At 40.2% G+C, this 16,413-nt stretch overlaps 1 protein-coding gene across 1 annotated transcript in view; it reads left to right on the top strand.

The window, feature by feature from the left end:
- CHRNA5 (cholinergic receptor nicotinic alpha 5 subunit) overlaps window positions 1-16,413 on the top strand; it is a 30,792-nt gene that overhangs the window by 6,295 nt on the left and 8,084 nt on the right. The window contains exons 2-3 of the mRNA XM_051982430.1: window positions 12,350-12,501; window positions 15,649-15,693. Coding sequence (XP_051838390.1) covers window positions 12,350-12,501; window positions 15,649-15,693 — 197 coding nt within the window. The remainder of the gene's footprint in view (window positions 1-12,349; window positions 12,502-15,648; window positions 15,694-16,413) is intronic.

Consider the following 16,413-nt stretch of genomic DNA (forward strand, 5'->3'; position numbering starts at 1 on the left):
GTCCCAACAGAGATCCCCCCTTCTATAAGAAGCCTTTTTCAACTCCTCTTCCCTAGATTGATTCTCTCCCATTTACCTCCTCTACAACTCATTTGTGCAGAGTTGTTTGCATGGTGTCTCCCTTATTTGTATCTGCTTAGCTCAGTGCTTGACACATAGTAAGTTCTCAATAAATATGAATTGCCTGTCTGCCTCTATAAATATCTGGAAGCACAAAAGAGCCCTGGGTTCTAGGTTTTTAGGTTGGGTCTGGGTAAAACCATTTATTGGATTAATTCTCAGATTCCTTTCAACTCTCAAATTAGATGATTTTCCAAGTAAAGCTTCCTTCCTTTAAAAAAAAAATCTACTGTGTCTCATGGTTTTCAGTGATTTATTCTCCAGAAAAATTAAATCTCTTGTCTACCAGCTTCCATACTTAACAAGCTGATAGAAAGTCCATGAGTCATAGAGAGCCCAAGGGATTAATTATTTCTCTATTAAAGTAAATATCTTAAACAGACACATAAAGGTAATATAAAGCATTTATATCATGATCTAATCCTTATTAGAACCTACATTTGAGAAAATGAATTATAAACATTTGGTCCAAAAGCAGTATTGTGGTATTGTGGACTGAGATGGTCAAAAGTTTAGCGTTCAAATCTCTTTTCTGGGACATGGACAAGTCTTCCATATGCAGCAGCATGCTATAAAATGACCAGTCAGTCAACAAACATCTTATAATCATTACAATGATTCCTTATGTGCTAGACACAGTGTTAACCACTGGAGATACAAAGAAAGGCTTTGATCCTGTCTTCAAGGAGCTTATATTACAGTAGGGAGAGAACAAAAGTCATTTCAGAGGGAAAGAGTAAGCAATGGGGGAGAAGAGGGTTTGGGAAGGGTCAAGGTAGAGTTAGAGCTGAGTCTGGAACGAAGAGAAGAGGAGCATTCCTGGTGGTGGGGAAGGTGGGAAGTGGGGAGAAGGGAAAAGGAGGAGTGAGGGCTAGCCAGCAAAAATGTATGGAGTTTGGGAAAATGAAGGAAACAAAAGGCTACTTGTTGTTGGATCCCAGAGGGCAAGATGAGAATAAAGTGTAAGAAGTGAAAAGGTAGGAGGGGTCAAGATGGGAAAGGCTTTGAATGTGAAATCATATATTATAGGGGCAGATCACATATTATAGGGGCAGCTAGGTGGCACAGTGGATAGAGCACCAGCTCTGAAATCAGGAGGAGCTGAGTTCAAATTTGGCCTCAGACATTTAACACTTCCTAACTGTGTGACCCTGAGCAAGTCACTTAACCCCAATTGTCTCAGCAATAAATAATTAAAAAGAAATCACATGTTATATTCGGTATTGGATAAAATAGGGAGCCTCTGAAGTTTATTGAGTAAAGGAATGACATGATTAGACCCAAGATTTAATAAAATCACCTTGACAGCTGGTGGAACTTGGATTGGAGTGGCAAGAGATTTGAGGCAGAGAGAGGAACCAGAAGGCTTTTGTGATAGTCTGGGCAGGAGGTGATGAGGATCTGCACAATGCTGACAGTTGTGTGAGTGGAAAGGGGAGACGATGCTCAGGTAGACATGACAAGAAAATAGATGTGGGGTGTGTATGAGGAAGGGGGCAAAGATGGTGGCTGGGTTTTGAGCCTGAGTAACTAGGAGGATGGTGGCACTCAAGACAGTGATAGAAATGTACAGAAGAAATGCGAATTTAGGAGGAAAAATAAGGGTTGTATTTTGGACATTGCGGCTTGGGATTCCTCCAGGATGAGGCTCAGGAGAGACAGCAAAGTTGGTTATATGGATCTGGGTCATCCTCACAGAGGTGACAACTGAGCCTATGGGAGCTGATGAGATCACCAGATGAGAGTATGGAGAGAGAAGACTTAGGAGGCATGGAGTGCAGAGTGGGGAACTTGTGATCAGAAAGATGTGAGTTCAAATCTAATCTGAGGGCATTTAATAGCCGTTTGATAGCAGAGAGTTAACCTTTGTTTCCTTATCTATAAAAAGGGAATAATAACAGTACCTTCCTGGGATTGTTGTGAGGATCAAATGACATAATTATAAAACGTGTCAGACACATAGTAGGTACTATATAAATGCTTATTTTCTTCGCTCCCTTCCCCCAAGTTAGAGTCTTGAGGGTATAATCTGGATGAATTCAGCAAAGGAGACTGAGAAATGGTCAGATAAGTAGGAGAACCAGGAGAAAGCAGGGTCATGGTTACCTAGACAGAAAGACAAAGTGTCACAGATAAGACCTCCACTAGATAGAGAGAATCACCAGATAATTAGGAGCCCAGAGCCCCATTCCTGGAGCTGGAGTGTCTGGTTGGGAGCAGAGGCAGCTTGATGGCCAGATTTCAAGTTGTAAAGAGCCTCAGTGGTCACCTAGTATAGCTCCTTTGCTCTTAATTAACTAGTTGACTAATTTATAGATTCATTTGTTTATTTACCAATGAGGGATTCTGAAGATCCAAGTGTCTGCGACTACAGTAATGGGGATAGCCAAGGTCTGAAGACAGGTCCTTTCATTTCAGATGCAGTGTTCTTTCCATTGCCTCTTTATAATTCTGACTGCTAAGTGAGATGTGCAGGCTAGATCATCATTTTCTTAGTGCAATAGCAGATAAAAAAGATGGCTTCATGGTAGAGGGGTGACCTTTGAACTCTTAAAGGATTCGAAGCCTTTTGGTGGAGGAGGGGGGAAGTGAATCATTAAAGAATGACGAAGACAATTGAGGGGAGGATAAGTATATGTGGGAGGCTAGGGAGGTTCTGTCTGTGAAGGTCAGGGCACTGGGAAAGCCATGGTTTTCTATACAATTTTCATGCCTAGAATCTTCATGAACGAACCTTGAAATACATATGGAATCAGCTGTCATTACTTCTAGCCTGTGCATCCAGGAGGCTACAGAGCTGCTTCACGATCAATTAACTTCACAATTTTTACAATTAGATTTGAAGATGAAATTATTTTGGTTGCCCCTGTTACCTAGCATAGGTCTAATTTGCCATTTAATGTTGGGAGGCAGGTGCCTGTATCATTTTGATCTGGTTTTCGGTAGTTTTTAGCCAAAATTATTGAAATTATTCAACCACCTGGGAATTTCTTCTGATCAAGGGATAATTGTTTAAAGACCTCTTTTAGGGCAAGAGAGATTTCTATTAACTCCAGTATTTTCCCCCTTGTCTTAACATTTTCATCAACGGGGTGGATAAAGGTGTAGATGGCGTGTTTACCAAATGTAGAAATTCCCCAGCTGCAATGAGAGAATCACAGATTTTCAGAGTTAGAAGGGATCTCTGTGTTTATCCACTCCAGTTCATCCTGGAAAAAGAGTTCCTGCACAAACTCATCAATTGACACAAATTTATGCTTTGCTTGAAGCTCTTCAAGGAAAGGGAAGCCACTGGCTCCTAAGGCACCACCTTCCTTTTGGATAGTCCTATTGTTGGCGGCGGTGGGCTTTTTTAGTCATGTCTGACTCCAGGACTCCATTTAGGGTTTTCTTGACAAAGATCCTGGAATGGTTTGTTATTTTCTCTTACAGATAAGGAAACTGAGGCAACAAGGGTCACACAGAAAATACCTGAGGCTGGATTTGACCCCAGACTTTCCTCCTTCCTACTTCAGGTCCAGACTTCCATACATTGTACCACCTAGCTGACCTGTCCCTATGTCGGGAGAGTCTTTCCTAACCCCAAACTGAAATTTACCTCTTTAGAACTTCATTCCGTGACTTGGAAGTCTTCCTCCAGGCCCAGAAGAATAAATCTTGTCCTTTTCCTACACGACAGCCCCCTTGAAGCCAATTTGTTGACTCTGAATCTTCTTTTCTTAAAGTTAACTTAAATAAATGCTCATTGGTCTGACAATCTGAATATCACTAGTTCTTTTGATTCTCATGTTGTGTGAGCTTGAAGACTTTCATCATTCTGGTTGCCTTCCTCTGGATGGTCTCCAGGTTACCAACATTCATCCTAAACTGTGGCACCTAGAACTGGCCACAGTATTTCAGGTGCCGTCTGATTAGGGCAGAACATAGTAGGACTAAGCCTGCAGATATTATTCAAATTCACATAGCTGGGTGGCTAAATCTGGAGTAAGGCAAACCTGAGTTCAAATTCCACCTTGGAGTCTTAGTAGCTACGTGATCCTGGGCAATTCACCCTCTCTGCCTCAGTCTTTTCATCTGTAAAATGGAGATAATAATAGTACTGACCTCACAGGGTTGTTATGAGAATAATAGGAGATTCTTTCTATAAAGCGCTTTGCAGAGCTGAAAGTGCCATGGAAATCCTAGCTGTAGCAATTGTTATGGAGATCATTGGCTCCCCAGCTGCCTCCCCATCTTGTCCTTATGAAATCGACATTTGAACCCAATTAGATTGGATTTCATTTTATTAAATTCAACGCAGCGCTCAGAACGTCAAGATATTTTTGGATCAGGATTCAGTTTGTCCCCTTCTTGGGTCATTTGCAAATTTGATAAGCATGCCCTTATCCTCGATTAAGGGTGTATGTATCTGTACACAGATACATTGATATAAGATGGCTAAGTAACGGGATGTGTTTAAATGGCTCCTGGAGATACAAAGTAATTGCCAGAGAAAGAGATTGCCAGGAGCTCAGGGGGATCAGGGAAGGCTTCTTGTAGGAGGCAGCATCCTGCTCTGCTCTGGAGAAAGCTCAGGCTTCCACAAGGTTAAGGTGAAGAAAAAGCCATTCCAGTCACTTGTTCAAAGAGGCTCACTGCAAATGATTTTCTTTCAGTCTTTTTGGAAACTTCTGGCCCTAAATGACATGCTATGGTGGGAAGAGCTGGTCCAGAACTGGAGTCCTTCCTTTGCCTCTTTCTCCCTATAGGACTGAGCCCTAGTTAACTTTACCTGGTCCCGATTCCCCCTTTTCAGCTGCAAATCTCTAATTCTGTGACGTTCTAGGTCCTCTAACCCAACTGTCTCTTTTTACAAATAAGGAAACTGAGACCCAAAGAGGCTAAGTGATTTGACAAGGTTTCATAGGTAAATAGATGACCAAGGCAAAGCAGGAACTCATATTTTTTGTCTCCAAAACTTTCTAATTTGCTGCTCTAAAACTCTGAAGTAAAAGAAATTCATAAAAAATAGATTGTAAAAAAAAAAAAAAGAAATGGAAAGAGTTCTGTTATAATCCCATAAGATATGGAAAACTGGAACAAATTGTAAATATGTTTATGACCCAAAAGAATGAGTCTATCACCTTAATTTGGCCTTCTCTGTGACGTGATCATTCCTTCTCCTTACCCCAGCCCACGTGAAGTATTCTCTTCCATATAAGAGAATTATTGACTAGACCTAAATTTAACACAGCCTACGGTGAGTTTCTTACTGTAAGCATTCTGGGAATTTGACAGGGCCGGATGTCAAATTAAGCTGGCTACACCAGATCAGCTGCCGAGAAACTTCACCCTATAATTCTGAGTTAAAAAAAAATCAATAGAAAACATAATGAAAATCCTGAAATACAGGAAACTTCTGCATTCATTTAAAAGCTCTTAAAAGAGTAAATGCACTTCTTGGTCATGTTGGAAAGAAACTTGATAGATAGATACGGAACTTATGTTTCCTTCCATTTGCAAAATGGATGTTTATTACCTTTTCTTTTTCTTGCTATCATTGAAATTTAGAGAGCTCTGGAGAGGAGCAGACAAAGAGAGTGGGAGCGGTTTACAGGCCCTTTGCCTGGCTTGTAAAGCCTCCAAATAATGTCTTTAAATACATAAAATAAAACACATAGGATTGTAACAGAAACCAATTATCAAAAATTAAAAGTTCATAGACACCCCCCCAAAAAATTTGTCGATGGCTCTAGGTTAAGAACCCTTACACTATAGGAGAAAAGTGACCACAGAACTATGCTATCTAATGTTTACATCTTTGATATAATGACAAGTTCTTCCAGGGCCGGGCTATCCCACTCTTGTCTCTGTATATAGCTGGCACTTAATAAATGCTTGTTGTTTAGTTGGAAGCAGTAGAGGAGAGGGATTGAACTTGGAGTCAGGACTTGAATCTCCTCTCAGACACTTCCTATCTCTGTGTGACCTTAGACAATGCCTGTTAGAACCTCCATTTACTTCCCTCATGAGGTTTTCCTGAAAATTAATGAGATCAGGTATGTTATAAAATGGGATCAAAATGTTAGAGGGTCCTATGTCATTTCATCTGACTTTCTGACCCTTTAGTCTTAGAGAAGATGGTCACCTAGCTGTAGTAGAGAGAACAATACCACTGGGGTCAAAGGACTTGAGTTCAAATCCTTCCTGTGATGCTTACCTCCTTGATGACTTCAGACATCATGATATCTCTGAGGCCTCAGTTTCCTCATCTGTAAAATGAAATGATCAGACCAAGTGACCTCTAAAATCTCTTTCAGTTCTAGATCTGAGATCTTAAGATCCTGTGATTTTTCCCTTCCTCAGTCATAAGAAGTAAAAGCAACTATTGCTGGAATTCACAAAGCTCAGGGATCTCCCCTATCTCCCCCTCTGTACCCTGATATGAGATCATTCCAGGGTACCCATTTTATTTGTTGGGTAGTCTGAGGTCTTCCATCACCACTATGATCTTGAATTCCCCTTTTTAATCCTCATCTCCTTTTACCTTTCCTCCCACTTTCCTGCTCTCATATTTCTTCTTCATCCTCACCATGACTTCTAGACCTCCATCCCTCCTTATTCTTTGGCCATCACCTCAACCTAGCCTCATTTTTCTCCCCTCATTATCTCAACTCTATAATCAACAAATTCAAGGCCATGTGATCTTTCACCTTTGCTCCCTTGTCTGACTGCCCATAGTACCTTGGCAATCCTTGCCAGTGACTTTAGGTCATTCCCTCCACTTGCCTTCTTTGTTCCTATTCATCCACCATGAAGGAAGCCTCCCTTGCCTCTGAGGAAGCTACATGGCTGCTCAGACTGGTCTCCTAGAGGCTCACACTATCCAGTTACTACTACATGGCACCCTTTTATTCTTCCATCATTATTTCTAACCTTCTTTCCTTAAAACTCCTCTCTTAGTGGCCTGCCCCCTAAGTCTCTTTCTCAGTGTCAATGTATTCTTGTTAGAATATAAGCTCCCTGTAGGCATGTAGGGAATACAACTAGATACAATGCCCAGTCTCCCCATTTTCTACCTTGTTTATTTATGTTCTAGCGGGTCCCTCATCTCATTCATCCATACCCTCTCATCTTGGTCAATTCTGGCCCTTGTCTTTCTGTGGATCCATTAGCTATTCTTCTTGCTCCTTGAATCTTTTCTGGGTCCTGGAACAAGCAAGGAGCACTCATCTTAGGATCCTTTATTGCTGACCGTACCTGCAATCACTTTTGATCCCAAATGTCCTTGATGATATCTCTTAGGACACTTCTTGGCTACAAGTATGTCTTTGGATATTTCATTAGAAGCTAGCTCAGGATTTCTTTGTCTTTCTTAAGACTGATATTACCTTCTCATCAAATAATCTTCCCTACAGAGAAGAAACTCATTCTGTCTTGATTGGACAGATGCCTGGTTGGACTGTACAAATGCCATAATAGATCAGGTATCAATAAGGCTCAATACCCTACATCTGTTTCAGCACCAACTCCCAGAATCCCTCAGATTTGAGGGATAATCCTTTAACAGAGCTGATAAGCTAGTTACCCCAATGTTTCCCAGTGGACTTTAAGGATATTTTAAGAGCTTTCAGGGTTGGAATTTAATAGAGGGATGAGAGAAGGATTCATGCTTTTCAGCCTAGATATAAAATAGAGTGAATTAGATTTTTTTTGGTGGGGGGGAAGAGTGCTCAAAAAGTCTTAAATATGGAAAGTTTAAAATAACATTAGATTTCAATAGCATTCATTTCCAGAATGTTAGATTCTAATAGTAGTAAGAAATAGTTGCCATGCATGAGAGGCAACATGATTTAGTGGATAGATTATTGGACTTGATATTAGGAAGACCTGTGTTCAAATTCTCCCTCTGTGACTGGCTTTGTGTCTCTGGATAGATCACTTGACTCTCTGAGTCACAGTTTACTCATTTGTAAAGTGGGAAGGGGACAGTTAGATGGTAAGCTTGGAATCAGGAAGACTCATCATTAATGCAAATTTGGCCTCAGACACTTATTAGCTGTGTGATCCTGAGCAAGTCACTTAACTCTGTCCTCTTCTGTAAAATGATCCAGAGAAGGAAATGGCAAACCACTCTGGTATCTATGCCAAGAAAACCTCAAATAGGGTCAGGAAGAACTGAATACAACTGAAAACAAAAGATCTGAACAGGTGCTTAATTGTCTTAATTCTATCTCTGCATCCCCTGGTATAAGAATAGTAATGATGGTAACTGGATTTTCTAGCATTTTTATGGCTTGCAGAATTCTTTCTTACAGTGCTGCCGTGAGACAGGTAACAAAAGGGTTGTTTTTGCCTTTTACTAATGAGGGAATTGAGGCTTAAAAAAGCTAAGTCATTTAATAGACATTTATTAAGCACCTACTATGTGTCAGGTATTGTGTTAAGGACTAGGATACAAAAAGAAGCAAAAGATAATCTCTGTCCTCAAGGAGCTTACCATCTAATGTGATTGGCCTTGGGTCATACCTCTAGGAAAGATCTGGGGTTTGATTTAAAACCAGATGTTCTTCCACTGCATTATATAAGGTCAATTTAAATGGAAATGATGGTTTTATTGTTAAATCTCCTGCCAATGCTAGTATTCTGGTGCCCATGTCCCACCTCTACCCCATGTAACTCCTCAGAGCACCCATAGCTCCCAATCCTGACAGATGTGCTCAAAACAGTGGGTGACAGCAGCAGATATTTCCACAGCCCTTTAGTTTAGATATAAACCTCCCCATCAATTGGCAGCTGCTTAAACCACAGGTTCAGGTAAACAGTTTCTCTCAAATGACACAGGCTGTAGTTAGTAGGATAACAGTCAACCAGATCAGTCAGCATAAATCAACCCCTGCCCAAGCTGTGTTCTGCCCTCCTGAGCCAAACACTTTCCTGTAATCAGCAAAGAACAATCCCTGAAGGATTCTGTAGTGAGGTTAGTACAAATTTCTGCATTTGAAGCAAATTGCACAAAGTAACAATTTCAGGACAAATTCACTTGAGGGGGAGGTACCAAGGTCAGGGATTAAAGGTGCTGATGGGGAGCGTAAGCTTATTGTCTGGCAGCTTCCTCTCTGAACTCATTTTTTGTATGTTGTAGCATCACAGATTTAGAGCTGAAGACACATTGTACTTCTCCTCTTCTTCCTGAACAGACGAAGAAACTGAATCATAGACAAATTGAGTGATTTGTCCTAAGTCACACAGATAATAAAATGGAGGCAAATCTTAGTTGATTCTAGACTGATGAAAATTAAGTTTCAGCACTCTTTAAGCTTAAAGGCTCTCAAACAAAGCCCCAGCTGCCTTGACTTCACATCCTCAGACTTTAGTGGTCATTTGTATGACTAGGAATGGGTGGACTTGCCTAGAAAATTATGAAAGGTGGCCTGTTCCCATTTCCCATTTTCATCCAAGATAATGACAGCCAACACTTAGGTTATGCCATAGTATACAGAGTGCTGGGGATAGTCAGAAAAAGTCATTTCACCAAGTTCAAATCTAGTCTTCAACTCTTACTAGCTAAGCTATTCTCATCTATAAAATGGAGGAGATAACAGCACCTATTCCCCCTCCCCCATATTTGTTGTGACGATAAAATAAAATTATAATTGTAAAGCACTTAGCACAGTGCCTGGCACATAGAAGGCAGTATAAATACTTGTTTCCTCCCTTCCTTCTTCCTTCCTTTCTTTCCTTCCTTTCTTCCAGCCATCATTCTCATGAAGATTTTAAAAAGATACAACATTAGTAGTCATATGAGGCAGTGGTAATTAGTGCCCTTTAGATTTTTTTTTGGAGCAGTGAAATTATTGGTGTTTTTTTCTGTCTTTATACCTTTTCTCCCTCCTTGTGAGACCTTGTAAAACAATCCCTCACTGCTTTCAGGATTGAGTCTCCTCCAGAATAGATATATACTTGGTCCTCAGCAATTCTCCACAATTTTGTCTTCTAAAGTGCCTTTCTTCTTTCTCATGGTAAATCAAGGTATAGAAACTAGAAATGCTTTCACTTGGGACAGAGGAAGGGTGATGGTAGCCACAATGATGACATAGAAGACAATCCAGATCTAGGTCCAATTGCATCAGGAACAAGAGTACCCTGTCTTTGCTTATGTATCTGTGGAGGTGAGAGGGTTGGGAAACTTCTGGGAAAGCAGAGTCATAGACATAAGATTCTGTAGTTAGGGATAGGTGAAGGAGCAGAGAAACTCAAGGATAGAAATGCCTGTGAGACCTCTGTGGGAAAGAACTGTATTCCCTGAATATCTGTGCCCTGTGAAAAAGCCCAAATGTCTCCAAACTGTGGTCTGAGGTTGGTTCCACTGTAATCATTGAGAAAAATAGAGAGTTATAAAAATATTAATAAATCTAAACCACATCATCTATGTTGACCTCTTACAAACTTCATTTATGAATGTTCTTGAGATGATGGAAAACAGCAGGGAATAGTAGAAAGAAGCCTCAAAGTCCGGAAGACCTGGATTCTAGTCTTGCCTCTAATACCTCCTAATTGTATCTAATTGTTATCTTGGGCAACTCAACTTCAGAGCTTTTTATCAGCTAAATTGTTAAATCAGTTAAACATCTGCAGCAAAGGCTGATCATCAGGGTTAATATCTTTGCCTTTTTCCATTTCCCATTTTTCAGCATTTCCAACATGTTTGAACCGGCCAGGTTAGAGCTGTCACAGCTTTAGACAATGTTGTCTTCTCATCTTTTTCTTGTCTTTGAAGTTGATCTTCCTTTTAATCTAATTAATCTATGGTGTAACTACAGAAAGTCATCCAATCATGATACGACTACCTTATTATATGCCACATTAAAAACCAACAAACTTAATCTCTCATGACCACATCAGGGATATTAATAAATCAATACTGCCTGTGCTGTTGTGCTTCTTGAAGTATGGATGCAGATTCTCAGAGGCATCTTCCCAGGATGAAGAAAATGCTGAAACAACAGCCCCATAGAACTTTCTGGTTGGGGCAGATATGTGCGCGTGCCAGTTTCTGCTGACAGATGTCCAAGTCATTGTGGCTTTGGCAGCAGTTATGGTATGCATAATCAACTTGACTTCCCAATGGGATAGAAGATACAGTGCTAAGGAGAAAATTGGGAAAGCCAGCTCTTAATTTCTGGAGCTATTCAGCAGAGCTGAATTTATTGAAAATTACACACTAGGCTTCTTTCATTCCAGCTTTGGTAATTTTCCAGGGCTTGAAAATGAATATTAAGTTTGAGGCTCTTTTCATTAAAACCTTTCCTCCATCTTGAATTACTTTTTAAAAATTATGAACTTAATAAACTTTTATACCATCATCTCCCCTTTCCCCCCCACAAAAACCTCCCAAAGCTAACATCCAACCGCATGATCAAGAGAAAAGAATGTGGTATTTGAAGTCAAGAAGCTTTGATTTGAATCCCAGTTTGGGGCACTTACCACATAAAGCTCTTAGTCTGTCTCCTCATTGATAAGATGAGATGGGTATGCTTGCACAAGTTATCTCACAAGTTTCTTTTAGGGGCTTTATCCTTTGTAAGCATTATGGTTTTAAAGAAGTTAGTTCTGTTCCCCCATCTTTATTTTTGTACTTTAAAAATAGCTTCTTTAAATATATATAGAGAGATAGATATGACCATCCTAAAATATCCACACACATAAAATTCTCTGTGTGTTTCTCTCTGTCTCTTCCCCCCTTCTTTCTTTCTTTCTTTCTTTCTTTCTTTCTTTCTTTCTTTCTTTCTTTCTTTCTTTCTTTCTTTCTTTCTTTCTTCTTTCTTTCTTTTTTCTTTCTTTCTCTCTCTCTCTCTCTCTCTCTCTCTCTCTCTCTCTCTCTCTCTCTCTCCAAGCTATCTAACGGTTTTTATCTGTAGTTTTATTTATGGACTCCACTGGTATAAGAAACTCCTATAAGTATCTGCAATCTCCAAGTAGATTATCAGCCACTTATATATAGTTTTAGTGTGTCCTGAGCTAGTGAGTGGTTAAGTGTCTTGGCCAGGGCCACATATTTAGGATGGGTTGGGGTGGAATTTGAATTTAGGTGTTGCTGACTGCCCGGCTCCCTCTCCATTCATATTATCTCTTCTCCACACTTACATTTTGGCTAATGATGCTGTAAACTTTTCTCAGTCGTGAATACCCAGAAGGAAGAAGTAAGTCAAAATGCCAGAAAGTGATTCCTTTGCCTTTGTCATTTCAGGGATATCGGAACCATCCTTTGAGGCGAAATGTGAAGATCGTTTGTTTAAGAACTTGTTTCGAGATTACGAAAGATGGGTTCGTCCGGTGAAACACCCGAATGACAAAATAAAAATAAAGTTTGGCCTTGCAATCTCTCAATTAGTAGATGTGGTATGTGTATGTGCAGATAATGATAATAATGAACATTGCTGATGTATTTTATGGTTACAAAGTGCTGTATATACGTTATCCCAGGATGATCTTGTGAAGTGGGCAGGATGTTGTTAGAACCTCACTTTACTCCTCTGTAAAATGGAAATGAGAATTTGAATGATTTTGGCTAAGGAGTGATCCTGTGTCTCTAACCCACCATACCATGTTGGCTTCTTACACGATGTGGATGATTATAAACAAACGGGTACTTGCACATGTAATGTAAATAGCCAACAACTGCAGAAATCTTTAAAGCTCACAAAATCCTGTGTGGATATTATCTTGGTTGAACCTCATAACAAATCTCTGTGGTCCATCTTACAGGTATTTATAACTTAGTTTTATAGAGCAGGGCTTCTTAAACTTTTTCTACTTGTGAACCCTTTTCACCTGAGAAATTTTTATGCAGGCCTATGAGTATATATGAGTATATAAAATAGGTATACAAATCAAACATTTGCTGATAATAAATCATAATTTCATGACTCTCAGATTTAGTTATAAGGCTCCACATAGGGCAGGGACTCACAGTTTACAGAGCTTTATTATAGAAGATAAAAATGAAACTCAGAAATTAAATGATTTGCCCATGATCCCATAGCTCATACTGGAAGCAGGATTCTAACCTAGGTGTTCCTGACTTTAATGCTATTGCTCTAATCACTACATCATGTTAACTCATGTGTCACAGACAGAACTAAACTGTGGTATTAAATACAGAAAATACTCCCCCTCCTTTTCCTCAAGCCACTTTGGGTGGAGAATTCCCTTCTTTGACCTAGTAAAACTTTTATTAAATTCAGAATCATCAATTTTTTAAAAATAGAGATACACTTTCAAACAATATCATCCTTCCATCATCACAGAAGGGTGAAAATTTATGTTGAATTTCCCTCAGAGAGGACTCTTCAATTCGCCTTCATAATACATCCTAATGTGTCTCTTCTTGCAGAGAAACTCTTTCTTATAACCTAATTTTCTCATTCCCATTTCAGAGAAGTTTTTTGTTATTTTGATTTTAATTCTATCGACCATCATGTGCTTATTGTATGGCTAAAAAGGTCAATGAGGTGGGCATAGGGTGAGGGGGTACTAAATATGTTACTCGGTGTCTATCTCAAAGAAGCTTGTTATCAAGTTGGGCAAATCCAGAGTGTTCATACATGCAACAGAAACAATATTTATTCATATCAGTTCATGGGATCCTCACACCAGCTTTATGAAGCAGGTGCTGTTATTATCCCCATTTCACAGATGAGGAAACTGAAATATGGATATATTAAGTGACTCCCCTGAGTGTCAGAGGTAGGTGGGAGTTGAATCCAAGTCTCATGCTCTTTCCCCAACTCTGTGTGGCCCCATACTCTAAAAGAGTGTGGAAATGCAGAGTTGGGAAGATTGGTGAGTGGGATTTGTCAGGGAAGTCTTCACGTAGGACATGAGAGTCAAATAGAGCCTTGAAGGACATAGAAAATTTGGATCCTTCATGAGAGATGGAGGAAGAATGCTGTAAGCAAAGGGAATCTCAGTATTGGATGTTGGGGCACAGTGGAAACATTGGCTTGGATAAATCAGCATATTCCTAGTAGGAAGTCAATCAGCAAGCATTTATTAGGCATCCGTCAAAGCTCAGTCATGTCCAACTTTTCATGACCCAATTTGGGGTTTGGGGGCAGAGCTACTGGAGTGGTTTGCTATTTTTCTCCTCTTAACAGAGGAGGAAACTGAGGCAAACAGGTTGAAGTTACTTGCTCAGGGTCACACAGCAGGAAGATGAGTCTTCCTGACCCCAGGCCTGGCGCTCTGTGCCCTATGGCACTACCTATCTGTGCAGTTTGTGCCAGACACAGCTAAGTGCTGGAGATCCTGAGAAAGGGAAAAAGTCTCTGTTCTCCACTCTAATGAGGGACAGGTGACAACTAATGTTCAGGTTGGATTGGAACATGGAGAGACTAGAACTGAGACGACCAGTTGATAGGAGACCTAAGTCTGAATAGGGTGGGACTGGAATATTAAGAAGGAAGGCAGGACCATGGAGAGATCATGTGAGCCTCAGTCACAGAACACAGGTTCAGGTTCTGACTTGACCATTTATTAGCTGTGTGACCTGTGACAAGTCACTTCTCCCCAGACCTCAGATTCCCCATCTGTGAAATAAGAGGGTTGGACTAATTGATCTTTGAAGGTCTGTTTTCCGTAATGATGTTAAGTCAAAGATGGCCCCAAGGCTTCACATCCAGTTGACAAGGAAGAGATGCAAGGGTGTAAGTTGCCTGGGCCTTGGAGGTAGTGATGGAGCCTTCAAGAGGACATGTCCAGGAGGCGGTGGGAAATAAGACAATTGGGATTTGAGAGTCTTTAGCATAAAGGTAACAGCTGAAAGGCTTGAGAATGTTCATGTTCTGCCTTTATCAAAGAATGAGCTTGATGCTAATTAAGATACCACCATAAGGGAATAAACAGGAGGGAGGCCACCAGAGCCAGAATTTGAGATTTAGACCTGCGACAGTTGATAATGTTGAGTAGGAGTGAAGATTAAACCAACGGTGGACATGCAGAGAAAAGTTGGGAAGATTGAACTTTTCATACAGTGAAATCCCTGCTGGTGTGTGTGTGTGTGTGTGTGTGTGTGTGTGTGTGTGTGTGTGTGTGTGTGTGATTACTGTACATTTACTCCATTTCTCATTAATTGAATTTACTAAGGTGTGATAGCCCTGCTAAGAGTGAATTATTTCACCTCCTTCATTATATTCAACTCAATTCAATTCAATAAACATTTAAATGCCTTCTATGTGTCAGGCACTGTTCTAGATACCAAAGATGGATACCAAAAGAGGAAAAAATAGTTCCTGTCCTCAAGGAGCTTATAATTTTTTTAGTTTATTGCCACATATAAGGGGGAGGGAGAGGAGGGAAAGAGAGAGCGGTTCTTATAAAGGAACAAGTTTAGTTTAGTAATATTTATATATATAATATACATATATCCCATATATATGTGTGGGAATATATATATATACATATATATATACATATTATACTTGCATTTATACATAAATATATATTTATACTAGTTGAAAATAGTCTGTTTTCATTTCTCTTATACAGGACGAGAAGAATCAGTTAATGACCACAAATGTGTGGTTGAAACAGGTATGTACCCGTGATCCAAGCCCTGAGGAGATACTCCTGGCCTCCCCATGGGTATTTCTTAAAGGGCAGAGAGAAAGGCTGTGTCTGATGGTGCTAGGTTGGTGAATGAGATTAAGCAAGGGCAGGGCCTTAATTTATTTCTGTGTTTCTTGGTTACCTCCCCTCCTCCCCAGCCTTCACTGAGTATCTAGTGTTTTGTTTTGTTTTTTCCCCCTTAACCACTTCCAACAGTTTCCACCAGTCAGCAGAAAGTGTTTTCTGTTTATCCTCCCCTTGACTTGCCTCCCTTTTCCTGGTACTCTGGCCCCACCCTTAACTCCTAAAGGCTCATCCTTGGGGGGGAAGGGAAACTAGCTCATAGAACATTTGTAGAATCTCAGATCTTGAAGATATCAGAGAAGCCACAAAGTTCAGTCTATATTTGACTAGGACTCCCCTATTGGTCATACAGCCTCTTCTTGAAGACCTCCAAGTGAGGTGGGATCCAGTATGTCCTGAGCCTGAACATTTGGACAGCTCCAATTGTCAGGAATATTTCTTCCATATCAAGCCCAAATTTGCTTTGATTCACTGGTCCTGAGTCTGCATTCTAGGAAGAAGCTAATCTCTTGTCAAGGCAACAGCCCTTCAAATCCACTTATCACACCTTCCCTAAGCCTTCTCTTCTCTATGCTGACTGTTGTCATGTCCTCCAGCTGTCCCTTGTATAGAATGAACTTA

This window comes from Antechinus flavipes, chromosome 2, assembly GCF_016432865.1.
Source record: "Antechinus flavipes isolate AdamAnt ecotype Samford, QLD, Australia chromosome 2, AdamAnt_v2, whole genome shotgun sequence".
Classification (NCBI taxonomy): domain Eukaryota; kingdom Metazoa; phylum Chordata; class Mammalia; order Dasyuromorphia; family Dasyuridae; genus Antechinus; species Antechinus flavipes.